General features: G+C 47.2%; 1 protein-coding gene across 1 annotated transcript; it reads left to right on the top strand.

Annotated features, from left to right (window-relative positions):
* The first annotated feature begins 8,735 nt into the window (after positions 1 to 8,735).
* On the top strand, positions 8,736 to 14,278 carry LOC146197466 (uncharacterized). The gene has a single exon (XM_084599294.1). The coding sequence runs from the start codon at positions 8,852 to 8,854 to the stop codon at positions 12,836 to 12,838; it is 3,987 nt and encodes a 1,328-aa protein (XP_084455420.1). The 5' UTR covers positions 8,736 to 8,851; the 3' UTR covers positions 12,839 to 14,278.
* Positions 14,279 to 14,533: the final 255 nt, after the last annotated feature.

Below are 14,533 nucleotides of genomic sequence, written 5' to 3'. Positions count from 1 at the left end.
TTCATTTTTACTAATCAACCTGGATTTAGAAAAGGTTTGTCCTGCGAGTCACAACTTTTAGAATTCACTTCTAACCTTCATTTCAACACGAACTGCAACTTACAAACTGATTGCTCCTTTCTTGACTTCGCAAATCATTTTATCGCGTAGCACACTGTCGCTTAATATCGAAACTTTCTGCTCTCAGTTTAGACTCTCTAACTCTGTCATTCATCAACATCTAAACACCAACAGTTCACAGTTGTTAGTAACTACTCATCTGCTCTTTCTGGTGCTACATCGGGTGTACCGCAAGGAAGCCTCTTCGGTCCATTCTCTTCTTAATTTACATTGACGACTTGGTGGATAACATTTCATTCAAAACGCGAATATTTGTAGATGACTGCATTATCTATCGAGGAATGTAAATAGTACTGACCGCCACACTGCACTCCGATGTGACTTGTATATCATCAACGATTAGTGTAAAAAACATTGCTAACGACCCTAAATGTCTCGAAGTCTAAAATTATATTTTACTCCAAGGCCTACTACTTCTCACTTTACTTGCACAATTAGTAACGATATATTGGACAGAGAAAAAAGAATATAAATACTTGGGCGTACACCAAACCGCAAATCTCTCGTGGGTTGATCACATAACTACTATTTCCGCTAAGGCTTCCCGGTAGCAGAATTTATAATGTTCGTTCCTCTTGGCGGAAGGTTTTTAAATCACTCCTCCCCTTTAGTTTGGCTTGGAGGAAGACCAGGAGGCGTGCTTGAGGATGATGACAGCAGAGTATATATTTACAGAATGACATATATACAGATATTAAGACTGTAAGCAGAATTGAATTTATAAAAATAACAACTTTGCGCTACTTCGCTCATTGACCTATCTGGTTAGAGCCCGAGTAGGAGCATGTTACATGGCTACACATGGAGCCACAGCTCAGACTGGACTGGCCTCTCTTCGATCACATCACTTATTACACACTCAAGTGACAAATAAATAGGGGCGATCATTTTCAGTGGGCGCTCCACACATCAATTGTCCAATGAAGAAATGGTATGCTAGATGGGCACTGCCCCGAGGGTTGAGCTCAGCCTCTAGCAATACAACTTACAACGAACAAAACGTACAGCAACACTCTTCCTCCGGTAAGGTTCCGAACCCTCTTCCGCCGGGAGGAAAAGGAAGCTTCTGGCGTCCACGTTATGAGAGCTATTTCAGAGCCAAGTGTCGAGTTGAGTGGACTCGACCCGATTGGGTTTACATAAGCCTGACCCAGCGACCGAGAGGGACTTTAAGCCCTTTTTAAGCAACCGGCGATTACGGCGGCGCCTCGCGTCGAGGCGAAGAACTAGCAGACGGCACCCGATTCCGTTTTTTTCCCCGCGTACAGTGAACTAAAATATTGGCTATAACTGGAATCACGCGCAGCCACCTTGAGCCGAACAGTTTCGAAAAGATGCGAGTTTCGTATGCGTTTCAGCTTTTTGAAATGAAAATCCAGGTCTTCGCCTTTACGAGCCGGAATTGAAGAAAAACATTGGATGTATTGTTGCAACACAAACCTTTTTCATGCGAGCAGGACTATTTGTCATTTTCATGAAACCCACCTTTCTACCTGATTTCGGTAGATATCGATTACGTTCAGTACTACGGTACTACTACAGAATAATGCAATACTAGCAACCAGCTACAAACTTCAGTAAAACGCGAGTTGAGCGAGTTGGTACATGATTAAACAAATATTCACAAAAACCGCGATACATGCGTTAGTCCCCCATCTGTTCTCGTTCATGACAGTGAACTGCGGTATTTTGGTCGTTAAGATTCAAGTTATCAGGTATCAGTGCTGTTAGTACTGCTCATGCGTGCTCTTGGTTGTAAATGGAATATATATTTGTGTTATTTTCAATAAAATCTTCAGTTGCTAGTCAGCGCTTGTCCCGTCTTCTTTCTTCTCCCTTGTCTCCGTTGTTGCGCTGTTTTTTTTTTTTTTAATTTAGCTACAAACCTATATACACAGTAAAACTGGCTTCAGAAACTCTCCAGGCTGATGCTACAATGAATGTTTGTCATCGTGTCAAGTGGTGAGGGTCTCTTTATTTGTGTGGTTTAAACGGATCCACAAGCTCATAGAAGCCGTGACTTCCCAGTTTCAACTGTAGGCTCTGCGGCCGGAATCAAAACATGGAATCAAAGCATCACAATGTTTTGAAGGCATTTTTAACTTTCCTTGACTACTGGAAGATGCATGCGAAAAGTGGCCGCGGTTTTTTGACTGCATTAACAGCCACTGGACTTCGTGTGACTATTTCCAGCATACTTCAACTGTTGGCATACCTGACAGAAAACCTGAAGTACAGATATTTGATGACGTCACAGCTTAGCCAAGATCCTTTAGAAAATATTGTTACGAGGTGGCATGACAAGCGATGTAACACGGCGACACAACAAAACGACGTGGTGACATGACGATGAAATATGCTTTAATGGCCAGCGGGCCTAGCGCGAGCACTCCGCCTCCGCCCCGCGCCACTGCCCGCTTCGTCATTTTCGTAGCAATATGTTTGGGATTATGAGGATGCAACCAGCAAGTTTTTATTTAGGTATAGTAATTTGTCTTTCATTTTATGTCCTCATAAAATGTGTGTCACAAGGTGATCATCCTTAGGCAGTGCTAGATTCTTTCCTGGATTCCTAAGACGGGTGTGACGGAGCATGTCCAGGTAAGCAGTCTTCAACTGCAGTGTCAAGGCCTTCAACTAAAGAACAGAATTTAGCTTGCAATACCTGGACATGACCACTATGAGCATGTAGATAAAAGTGGCTCTAGAGTTGTCTATCTAGCAGGCTACAGGTTGCACAGGAGTGTGTATTCGAAGACAAATTTATATGACCTTGCTTACAATACAGTCTCCCGATGAAAACTTCTTCCTTGCGAGGCTGCAAAATACCCCGACTATGGAGGACTGCTTTACGCGTTGGCGAAGCTTTGTGTTGAAATTTGAAAACCTGTTCACAGAATTCTTTAGCTGCAATGCATTATATTCTGAAAACATTCTTGATATTTTGGAAGGGGCTAGAAATAGACTGCACAAAGAAGTTGGTTGCCCGTTCACGCAGAAGGCCTCTCTGAAAAATCAATCAGGTTTTACTTAATCCCCTGACTACACTTCCATGTGAAATGAGTTAATTCAAGAAAGGCAGAAAAAACGAGAGCGGGGGAAACACCTTAAACTGAGCCATTGCTAACACTGCTCTGAAGTGCTAAAGCAAGTTGAAGGAAGTAAGAGGCAAAATGTGCGAGCATAATTATATGCAGCGGTGACAAATCTGTCCATATGTTTCATAGAGCAGTGGCGGCATTGCTATCCAAACAAGTATGCAGTCGCTGTTAATGTTGTCTGAAAGGCTTGCGGTGTGCCTCTTGCTCAGCGCAAAACGCGAGTTGTAAATAATCTATCCCCCCACCCCTCCGGTACTTTGTCTCACTTACATGCATTCATTCTACATATCATCTCCCTTCCCCTATTGGTTTATATGTGCAGCAGCTTGGCCGCTGGAGAACAAAAATAGTTGTTGCAGCCGACACTCCTTTTATTCCGCGTTTATCCCACGCATGAATCACATACCACTACTACTATTGCCGCTAAGTATTAATAGAGAGAGCTGTATAAATCCTGGGTGCGCAGTGCATTATAGCACGAGTGACCCTACGGGATCATCCCGACGTGCCAAGCGTATTGATTAACGTTGTTTGAACATATTCACAGGGCAGAAATAAAGTTCCATTCAAGGTCCGCTTAGCCATTTCAGCGGCACCGACGATATTTAATTTGTAGGCGCGGCTACTGCGATGCTGGCCGAACGCGGCACTGGTTTTTACCAGTGAAGACGTGCGCAACGCCACCACACGCCGCTGCGTTGTCGACACCGGCTGGGACACCTCGAGCGGTGTCGTTTATTTATTTATTTTATTTATTCATACTGTTGGCCAGAGGCCGTATACAGGGTGGTTACAAAAAAAAATTACAAAATAGCAGTATTGCTATGCTTAAAGCAGGTAATACAACATGAATATTCAAGAAATGGCACAACTACAAAGCAAGAAAAAAGAGAAATTAATCAGGATGTCACCTTTCTACAGCTGCAAATTAAAACATACATTACAGTTACAAATAAACGTACATATTGAAAATAAACACACCATCAATGAATTGTTAGCTCGTATTTCGAGCCACTGAAAAAAGATCATTCAGACTGGATTCAAATTTATTTATAGTATGTGCTGTTAGTATTTCATGGGGCAATGAGTTCCACTCCTCTATTGTTCTCAGAAAAAAACGAGTACTTATGTGTACCTATTCGTGCTGGCATGGGTTGGATTTGGTCTTGGTGGCTGCTTCTGACTGCTCGAGACATGCGCTGCTTTATGTACTGTTGTGTGTCCAAGTTGAATGTGTTGTGGCGAATGAGATAAAAAAAATTTTAACCTAGCTATTTTTCTGCGTTAAGAGAGTGGCGATAGGTTAAGTTTCTCAAGCATGTCATATATGCGGCTAATTTTGTTTTTTTCAAGAGCGAGTTTCAACTTTCGTCTTAAGTACTAGAGCTTTTTTCCAGCTGCACAGCATATGTTATTTATGTGTGCTTTCCAGCTGAGGTCAGTGGATATGGTTACACCTAAGTACTTGATGTGATTAACACGGCTTATGGGCTTACCATCTATCTCATATTCGAGAGAGTAGATGTTTTTATTCTGAGCACACTACCAATATTCTAGTTCACTTCACTGTACCCGCGCATCTCTAGCGTTTTCTCTGCTATTCTCCTTTCCCACTGCACTCCGACTCAACTCAACCGCGTTTACATGCTTTCTGCAGCAGGGCCAAGTCCTGTCAACCCACCCCCTGCACAGGAGTTTACCCGACCCCTCGACTTCTCGACTCGACCTGACAGTGTTTACAAGAACCTTGTAACCGGGTCTCGACCCGATAACTGTCGGGTCGGGTCGAGAAGTCGAGGGGTCGGGTAAACTCCTGTGCATGGGGTGGGTTGACAGGACTTCGCCCTGCTGCAGAAAGCATGTTAACGCGGTTGAATTGAGTCGGGGTGCAGTGGGAGAGGAGAATAGCAGAGAAAATGCTAGAGATGCGCGGGTATAAGTGAAGTGAACTAGAGTATTGGTAGTGTGCTCAGAATAAAACCACCTACTCTCTCGAATATGAGATAGGTGGTAAGCCCATAAGCCGTGTTATTCACATCAAGTACTTAGGTGTAACCGGCTGGACAGCACACATAAATAACATATGCTGTGCAGCTGAAAAAAAGCTCTGGTACTTAAAACGAAAGTTGAAACTCGCTCCTGAAACAATCTGCTCCTGTCGGATCGATGCAAACGCTGTTTTCGTTCAAGAGTAGCACAAATAAGGCTGGAACTCTCACTTCCCCCGTTAAAACGACAGCGTCAAGATATTGCCCTTCTGCCTCGATTTCACAAATTAGTTCATCCATGCTGCTCGCTCATCATTATCGCACCTGCAACGTCGGCCCTTTTTTTTCGTCATCCAGATCACGCACTAACTTCTGTTATACGCGTATTTATTGCAGCACTGCTGCCTTTTAACTTTTCCGCTCTCCCAAGTGCTATACACCTGTAGAATCACCTTCTGTATCCTGGCATCATGAATTTTTTTTTTTTTTTTTTTTTTCCGTATCTGATGCGGTTGCTTGCTTGGCACTGTTTTTATTTCTATAGATATGCGCACGTGTTTTATCCCCCTGGTTACTTCTATACCGGGTGTCCCAGCTAACTTGAATCAAGGGTTACAAAATAATATATTTGAGGTAGGTCAGTGAAATCAGTTGCATACAACTACAAGCCTGCTTGCGCACTACAGGCAATTTTTGTTTTGCAATTACTTAATTGGCTAATTATGTTAATTTATTCAATAAATATTCAGCTTAGACCAAAAATGTGAATTGGAAAGTTGTAGAGCACCTTCAGAAACCCCCATTCCATTAATTGCGATAAAGAAAGTCTCACGTGTATCTTTTTTCCGGGCTCAAAAGAAAGCCCGCGAAATACAAATAATACCACGTGACTAGCGCATTTGAGCGCCGCGATTGTGGTGCTCTCAGTCGTTTTTTGAGCGAATGAAATCAGCTGCGGCCGTGACCCGATTGTCCCGTTGCAGCGGCAGGCAGAAATCTTGGCGATGGTTGGAGCGAGCTCGAGCTCGCCCGTCGTCACCGCGATCTTGGCCAGGCCTACTCACCGCAGCAAGCAGGCGGATGACGATAAAGAACCGGCAAATGATGGTGCAGCGCTAATTTTAGTCGAGTCACATGATGTCATCTTGCCCCTTTACCTAAGCCTGTATGCGCAGATTCAGTGGCTGATACCTTATCGCTCATCCGTTTGTCGTGACGTTCGCTGATGGGAGAGAAGCATGCCTTGTTAGAATCTCCGTGGTGGCGGCTCGCCGCTCTCGCCGCTACTTGCACCGTCACGTGGGCCGGCTGTCTGACGCGGGCGAAGAAGCCATTGCAGGCATATCGGCCTGCCGTTTTAACGAGGCCGAGACAGGGCCGCCGCTAATTTCGTCCACTCAAACCACGACTGAGAGCACCACAATCGCGGCGCACAAATGCACTAGTCACGTGGTATTATTTGTATTTCGCGGGCTTTCTTTTGAACCCAGAAAAAAAGATACACGTGAGACTTTCTTTATCGCAATTAATGGAATGGGGGTTTCTGAAGGTGCTCTACAAGTTTCAATTCACATGTTTGGTCTAAAGTCGATATTCAATAAATTAGAAAAATTAACATAATTAGCTAATTAAGTAATTGCAAAACAAAAATTGCCTGTAGTGCGCAAGGAGGCTGGCAGTTGAATGCAATTGGTTTCACTGACCTACCTCAAATGTATTATTTTGTATCCCTTGGTTCAAGTTAGCTGGGACACCCGGTATATGTTTTCGTGTCTTAGATATATATCTTCCAGGTGTTTGTGTCTTCTGTTTGGTTCCTGTGTTAACAATGAACACAATCATTTCCTGTGCTTTAACAATGTTCGTTAGTATGAATTTTTGATTTTTTTTTCTGGCACTGTTATGCATGCTTGTATTTCACCTCCTTACACAATGCCTCCATCAGGCCTGTAAGGCGCTGCAAATAAAATAAAATAAATAGGATCCCTTGCAGTCCAGACTGAAGTTGTTATCACGCATACGATGTGGATTTAATTTCCGCAGATTGCAAACGGCTCCATATCTGTCGTGCAGGCTTTCTCTCCGAGATGGCTGTGTGGCTTGGGGACAGCGGCCCCGCCACGGCACGGGAGCATATGCCAAGTGGAGTGACGAAAAGACGAGAGCGTTTGTTATCTAGAGGATATGACGCCTAAAGATGGGCTCAGGGAGAATAACAAAAATTCGGCGGGGCGAGGCGGGCAGTTGAGCTTCGGAGTGGAACGAAGCTCAAAAAGTTCGGTACATAAAATCACAAAGAAAAACATAGCGCCTCGTAAGGTGGAGGTTAGCGCTCTAACGCCAAAGGGTTACATGTTTAAGATTTCAAAACCTCAATAAACCTGGGAATATTTTTACGAAAGTGCATGCGTACCGGAAGTGCATCAATATCACAGTAACCCGCGCCACATACAATGGAGGCCCACGATCATAACTAAATCAAAAGGACAACCATCTTCAGTATCTGTAGGCAAAAATCTAATTTTCTTCTTTAAGTCCTTTGTAGCACGTCCCAGAAATAAACCCTTTACCACCAGGAAGGGTGGCTGTTCCTGGCCCTACGGGGCTGGGACGGTAGGTCAACGCCGCTTGCGGCGGGGGCTAGCCAGCCACCGAATTTTTACCTGTTGTAGGCCGTCATTGCACCCGCCACCGCTTTGGTGGTGGACGACGGCTGTTCGTGCGGCGCGCGTCTTTCTCTCCCTCTTCTTTTTCTTCTCTATTTGTCCGCACGAGGCAGCGGAGGTTTTTGTTGTTCTCCTCTAATTTGATGGCACATACCCACACAGGGGGATCGGCCAAGAATTGGGGTGCAGAGATATTAGATTTTGATGTATAACTACACCTCAAAAATGAATAGAAATAAATGCTAGGGAATAGAGAAGGAAAAGAGAAGGGAAAAGAAGGGAAAAGAGAAGGCAGCGGAGGTGGCTCAGCTACAGAGCCAGTAGCAGGCCCGTGCATTTTCTTTTCCTTCTTCCTACCGCCACAACTTTACCACCAGTGCAAAAATACGTGATCTATAGTGTTACATAAGTCTCTGTACAATGTTTGTCGCTTAACATTGCTCAGGCAAGCCACTGGAATCCAGGCAGTCATAAATCTGACACTTGAAACCACTTCTTTAAAGAAACCGTAAATGCCTCCTGTCATATACACCTTTGCGATAATAAATTGGGTAAGGCATGTACAAGCCTGATTTGGCACACAGTACGCAAAAATAAAATAACTTTAACTGCTTTAACGTTACGGAGAAACATGAACCTATTTACCATATGCCGCAAGTATGCCGCACGAACCGCACGCAATATTTTAGAACTCACTAAATAAAGAAAGATAACTAAATTTACTATGTAATTTTTTTGCGTAAAAAAAATAACAACAACAATAACTGCGTTTTGAAAGTGAGCATCGTAAACTACTACACGACCACGCGAAAATTTTACTTGTTACTAGCGCCATCTGCGCGGCGGTATGTTTTTCGAGACCTTGCATTTCTCTGTCTGGTCCCGTATTAAAAGTTGTCGGCCATTTTGGTCATTGCTGTCGTGTCAGGGTTTAAATTTACGTTCCCAGCGCGAAACCCGCTCTCCGCACTTCGAGATGGAAGAGACGGCACTGAAGTTTGGTCCCGAGTGGATCCGCGCACTAACGCAAACTAACGGGGTGGCGGCTCCGGCCCCAACTACCGGAGTAACAAAGTACAAGCTTGCAAACTATCGATACGGCAGGGAAGAGATGCTGGCGATGTTTGATCAAAACGTGCCCATGCCGGATTCGCTTCGGGAATTCCAGCAGCTGGCCGTGGAGAACACGCAGCCGCCTCTGGCCCTGGTGACTATGACGGAGGAAGAGCAACGCGTTTGGGCGCGATCTGTGAACAGTGACGCAGTGCTTCGGCTAACGGTGGGCAAAGGCGCAGTGCCTGGTGCGGGTCCCGGTCGGGGCGCTCGGGGAGGCTCCGTCGACCGGGGTCGCGGCCGAGGTCGTGGCAGCGGCTACCAGAGAGGTATCGGCGAGGAAGAAGGCCAGTTTGGCGCCTTCATTCGCCCGAGGCCCTTCGAGCGCACCCACAGCCTCAGCGAGCGAGACCAGCGCTGGGACGAGCGAGACAAGAAGCCTGACCGACCATTCGCGGGCAGGACCAGCTACGACGGGGACTCCTTTAGAAAGGAAAACGCGCCAGCCGGCAGCGGAGGCGGCGGCTCTGTTGCGGGCACGGCGGCAAGCGCCAGATCCAGCGACAACTGGCGCGCCGCGTCCTCGGGGAGCCACGCCGAGGAGGACGACAACTGGCGCAGCGGACGGGCGCACCAGGCCGAGAAGTGGAAGTCGTGGCGGAATCACAGTAAGGGCGACGGTGACGACGAGCCGTCGCCCACGGCGGTCTCCAACGGACCCATCAAGAAGGACCTCGGACGCCACTGGCTAGAGGAGCACGGCGGCGGCGGCGGCGGCGGCGGCGGCCACGCCGAACAGCTGCCTGAGTGGATCCAGGACCACGGCGACACGGAAAAGGTGGGATATTTCGATGCCAAAGGCGCTTTCCTTGACACTAAAGACAGCGAGGAAGAAACGTGGGACAGCGACATGCTGCCCGGTTCTCCGGAGCAGACAGAAACGCGACCGCTTCCCCGTAGAGAACAAAAGCAGCCGCAAGAACCTCCCAGCGTCAATCAAACCAGCGAGCCGCCTCCGCCGCCGCCGCCTGAAAAACCTAAGTCGCCGCCAGCCCCTGTGCCATCTCCGCCCAAGAAAAACGAGAGCTCGCCGCCTAGAAGTCCACCCAAACCTATCCCTCCAGCTCCAGCTCCAGCTCCAGCATTGCATGCAGTTGCACCAGTGGAAATGAAGAGTACTGAAGAAGACGCATCCAAGGTTGTCTCCACTTCACCCAAGGATGACAGCTTTGCACACCTTGCAAAGGCAGCTGAAAACATGATGGCAGAATGGACGGCAGAAGAAGAAAAAAAATTCGTCTCACAGTCGGTAGCTGGGGAACAAAGCCTGCCAGAGCACTTGTACAAGTGGTTGTATAAAGATCCTCAAGGTGACATTCAAGGCCCTTTCTCATCTGCTGAAATGATGGAATGGTTTCAGGCTGGCTATTTCACCATGGATTTGATGGTAAAGAGGGTTTGTGATGCAGCATTTTCTAAGCTAGGGACATTGATCAAATGCTGGAGTGTTGTACCCTTTGCTGCCACCCAGCAACCACCGCCACTTAAAGTTCCACATGGTGCAGAACTGGGTGTGCCCTCTGGTATGACCCTTGGGGGCATCTCCCACCCAGGGCTGCCCAGCTTGCCTCCCGGGCAGATGAATTATGCTCTTCAACAACACTACATGCAGGAAGTGTACAGAGTTGCCGCCATGCAGCAAATACAAAACAGCCTGAAGACGAATGAATCATTTGCCAACCTCTCTCCCATGGACCAGAATCGCATCTGCTTGCAATACTACATGGCCAGCCATTCCATGTCTCGACCTGCAGGCTTTGGCGACCAGACACCCATTATGAACCTGTTGAGCTCTATGGGACCACCTCCTTTGTTTGGACTGCCACCATCACTCGTGAAGGAGCCTCAGACAGAAGCAGGCTGGCCACCCCAGCCAGCAACCACAGCTTCTGCAACTCCATCAGCCGAGACGAGGGGAACCAGCGTCTGGGATGCGGACTCCAGCATAGTGTCTGCAGGTCTGGCTATGCCAGCACCTCCCAGTAGAAACGTTATAGAGGCCCTGTGGCAACAGCAGCAGCTGGCCTCACAGTCACTCTTGGCTGAGCAGATGAGGGCCAAGGAGGAAGAGGAGCGACGAGCCCAAGAGTTGCAGAAGCAGGCACGACTGGAGGAGGAGCGGCTTTTGCTGGAGGAGGAGCGACGGATCCTTGAAGCACGTCGCAAAGAAGAAGAAGAGCAGAAGAGGCGGCAGCAGGAAGCGGAGGCACTGCGGAAGGAGGAGGAAGAGAGGCGCAAGAAAGAAGAGGAGGAAAGGCGTAAAAGGCAGGAAGAGGAAGAACAACAGAGAAAGCTTGAAGAACAAAAGCGGAAGCTTGAAGAGCAGAAGAGAAGGTATGAAGAACAGAGGAGAAAGCTTGAAGAGCAGAAGCGGAAGGAGGAAGAACAGCGACAGCTAGAAGAGGAGTTGATGAGGCAGCAGAGGATAGAAGAGGAGAGGAAAAGGGCAATGGAGTTGGAAAAACGGAAGGAAGAAGAGAGGAAAGCAGAGGAAGCTTGGAAAGCAGCAGAGGAGAAAAAACGGCAAGAGAAGGCAGCCAAGCAGGCAGCATTTGCAGCTGCTGCTTCTGCTGCTGCTGCTACTGCTACTATTACTCAGGCAACAATTGTGGCCGCAGCACCAACAGTTCCACATGTGAAGAAGAGCCCCAGCAAGGTGTCCGTGATTGACGCTGATGAGTTCATGGCACTCAAGCAGCCTCCGAAGCCCCAGAAAGTGGAGCTGCCAAAGCCGGAGAAGCCACAAGGCCCTGTCTGGGGCGGGAAAGCCAGCCAGCCAGCATCATCATCTGCTCTTTCTCTCGCTGAAATTCAGCGGGTGCAGGAGGAGAAAGAGAGAAACATGGCGGCCGAGCGGCTCCAACAGCAGCGGAAGCAGCAGCAAGCTATGCAGCAGGCCTTGTTGCTGCAACAGCAGCAGCAACAGCAAAAGGCAACCCTCACATGGGCGTCACGAGCCCAGGCTTCTGCCACGGGGGCTGTCAAGTCCTTGTCAGAGATCCAGCAAGAGGAGGCTGAACGAGCCGATAAGATGAAGAAAGCCCAGCAACAGCAGCGACAGCAGCAGCAAATACTGAGGCAGCAGGAGAGCAGCATTCTGCAACTCTCGGGTGCCTGGGGAAGCAGCACGAACAGCCTTTTGAAGTCATTCAACAACAGCTTCCAGTACCTGGACTTGGTTCCTGATGAAGACTCCTCCAGAGGGTTCTGGGATGAGGCAGCAACCAGTGCACCTGCTGCGGCAACAAAGACAACGCCCAAGCAAGCTGCAAAGCCTGGGTCCAGCTTCCCATCACTTGAAGGAGGTGCTTCATCTTCAACTGGTGGGCGCAGCAGCTCAAAGAGCCAGCAGAGCAAGAAAGCCGAAGAGCAAGTGATGAAATTGTTTGAAGAGCATGCCAAGGCCGCTCCCACCGATGAGCTGACCGCGTGGTGCGTGCAACAGCTCGGCGGCATGCAGTCGTACTTGGACATTCCCACAGTGGTGGCCATACTCAAGGACGTCGAGTCTCCGACAGAGGTGCAAGAGTATGCGCATAATTTCTTTGGCATTAGCCAGGACACAACAGACTTTGTGCACCAGTTTCTGCAGAAGCGGGAGCAGTTCCAGAAGGCAGGCTCTTCTTCCAAGGTGGACGAAGCGTTCACGGTGCCAATCAAGGACTCGTCTCCTGGTGCAATGGGGGCAGCCGCCACCGCCAGCCAGAGTGACGGCTTCACCGCTGCCCGCTCCAAGAAGAAGAAGAAGAAAATGCAGAAGGTGGACAACTCTCTGCTGGGCTTCACAGTACAGGCAGACCCCACAAGGCTCAACGCGGGTGAAATCGACCGAATCGAAGGAGGACTGTAAGGCTTCGTACTATGACACAGCTGGCGCTCACAGTTTGCCATATAAGAGAGAGATATGTGTAAATACAAAGAGGCATTTTCTTCAATTATTTATTGAAAAAAAAAAAAAAAAAAACGAGAGAGAGAGAGAGAGTAGTGCGAGAGCGGTAGCACTTCCACTTGGCCTTTGCTCCTGGTTTCCTCTGCTTTTTTTTTTTTTTTTTTCTTTTTTAGGCTGTGCAACTTGTATGTGAGCATTGCTTAAAGTCTGGCTTCCTTTTCCAACCATTGCTCATGCTGCTGCTGTTGCTCGTAATCAGCACTCAAGTTCAAAGATTAAGTACGAATTGTTTTATTTGTACAACTGCTGTAGTCACTTTCTCAAGGCTGTCAAAGCTGGTTTTTATGTCACAAATGCTTGTCAGTACCACTGATTTCTGATGCGTGCTTGAACTTGCAGGTTGCAGTGCTATGGTTGGATTTCATATGGTCTCGTTTTTCTACGCTACTCCTCTTACTTAAAATTTGTTGCCATGTGCTCTTCTCAGAGAGCTTGGCAGTGCTTTGCATGTTGTTTCTTTGCTCTGAAGTTGCTGTGTAGTTCTACAATGCTCCTTGAGGAAAGTTGGCATATTGTATGTCAAAGAAAATGGAAACGTTAGAGCCTGAAAAGTCAGTGGCATCTCTATTCGGAATAAGCATTAGCCATACTCTTATGTGCTGATAGTGGGTGCGAGCAAAATTCACGGTCAATTGCATGGCTTCTTTGTCAGCTGGTAGATGGACAAGAGTGCAGAAAATTAATTCCAGCACCATACCGTCATTTTGTTTGTTTGTTTGTTGCTTAATTTTTTCTAACTCATTTTGGAGGCTGTAACTTTTTATACGCCCATGGGAAGAAGAAAGGACAAGCTGCCTTTCTCTGTACGTTTTTATTTTGATGGAGAAGTTGGCTGCTCCATGATGACAGCTGTATCATCTGCACTCATTTTAGTCTGACAAGGGTTACACACATCTGTGCACTTTTGCAGATTGAATTTTGGTCGAAAGAACAGCAGCTGTTTTGTAGGTTCGTTATTGGTTTGAAGCACACTTGCATTCGCCACTGAGAAAGCCGTTAGTACTCGCTGCTCCTTTGTACGAAACCGCACCCTACTCTCGATGAACATCCCCTGTAGGCAGTGTCTCCTCTACCTACCACTTGTCTGGCATGTTTGTCTCGTGACTGTCTGACTCTGCGTGCATGTCCCGTGGAAAGTGAAAAGAACAGGAAAGTGTCATGCCACCATTGAATGCAATACACCGCTCTGTACATACTGTATCAGCGAGTGCCTTAAAACCTGTTGTGTGTACACTGCTGCTGTGTAATTTTTGTAATATACAAAAGAAATGTGTGACTGCATCATTGTACAATGAAAACGAAAACAAATTCCTGCTCGAAATAAACCATATTGGTTTTCAAGCCCAGTCTGGTATGTCATTTTGGAGGGTACTCACTAAGGCGTGCTACATTCTCATTCACCCCGTGAAAAAGGTGCTGGTATAAGTGTGACAGCAGTAATGTGATCATTTTGCTGAGTTACACTGTAGGATTTTGGGGCTAGAAATGAATTCTCCCGTTATTGTGATAGGGTTCTTTGTTGCTTTTGCTTTCCTCCCGACTAATATGTTTGAGTAAGACAGCATCTACATTCACGCCTCGTAGAATATCTTCCAA

The sequence above is a fragment of the Amblyomma maculatum genome, chromosome 3 (genome assembly GCF_055883805.1).
Source record: "Amblyomma maculatum isolate TAMU_Amacu chromosome 3, ASM5588380v1, whole genome shotgun sequence".
NCBI lineage: Eukaryota > Metazoa > Arthropoda > Arachnida > Ixodida > Ixodidae > Amblyomma > Amblyomma maculatum.
The sequence above is the reverse complement of the archived record's forward strand: the minus strand, read 5'-3'. Positions and strand labels throughout refer to the sequence as shown.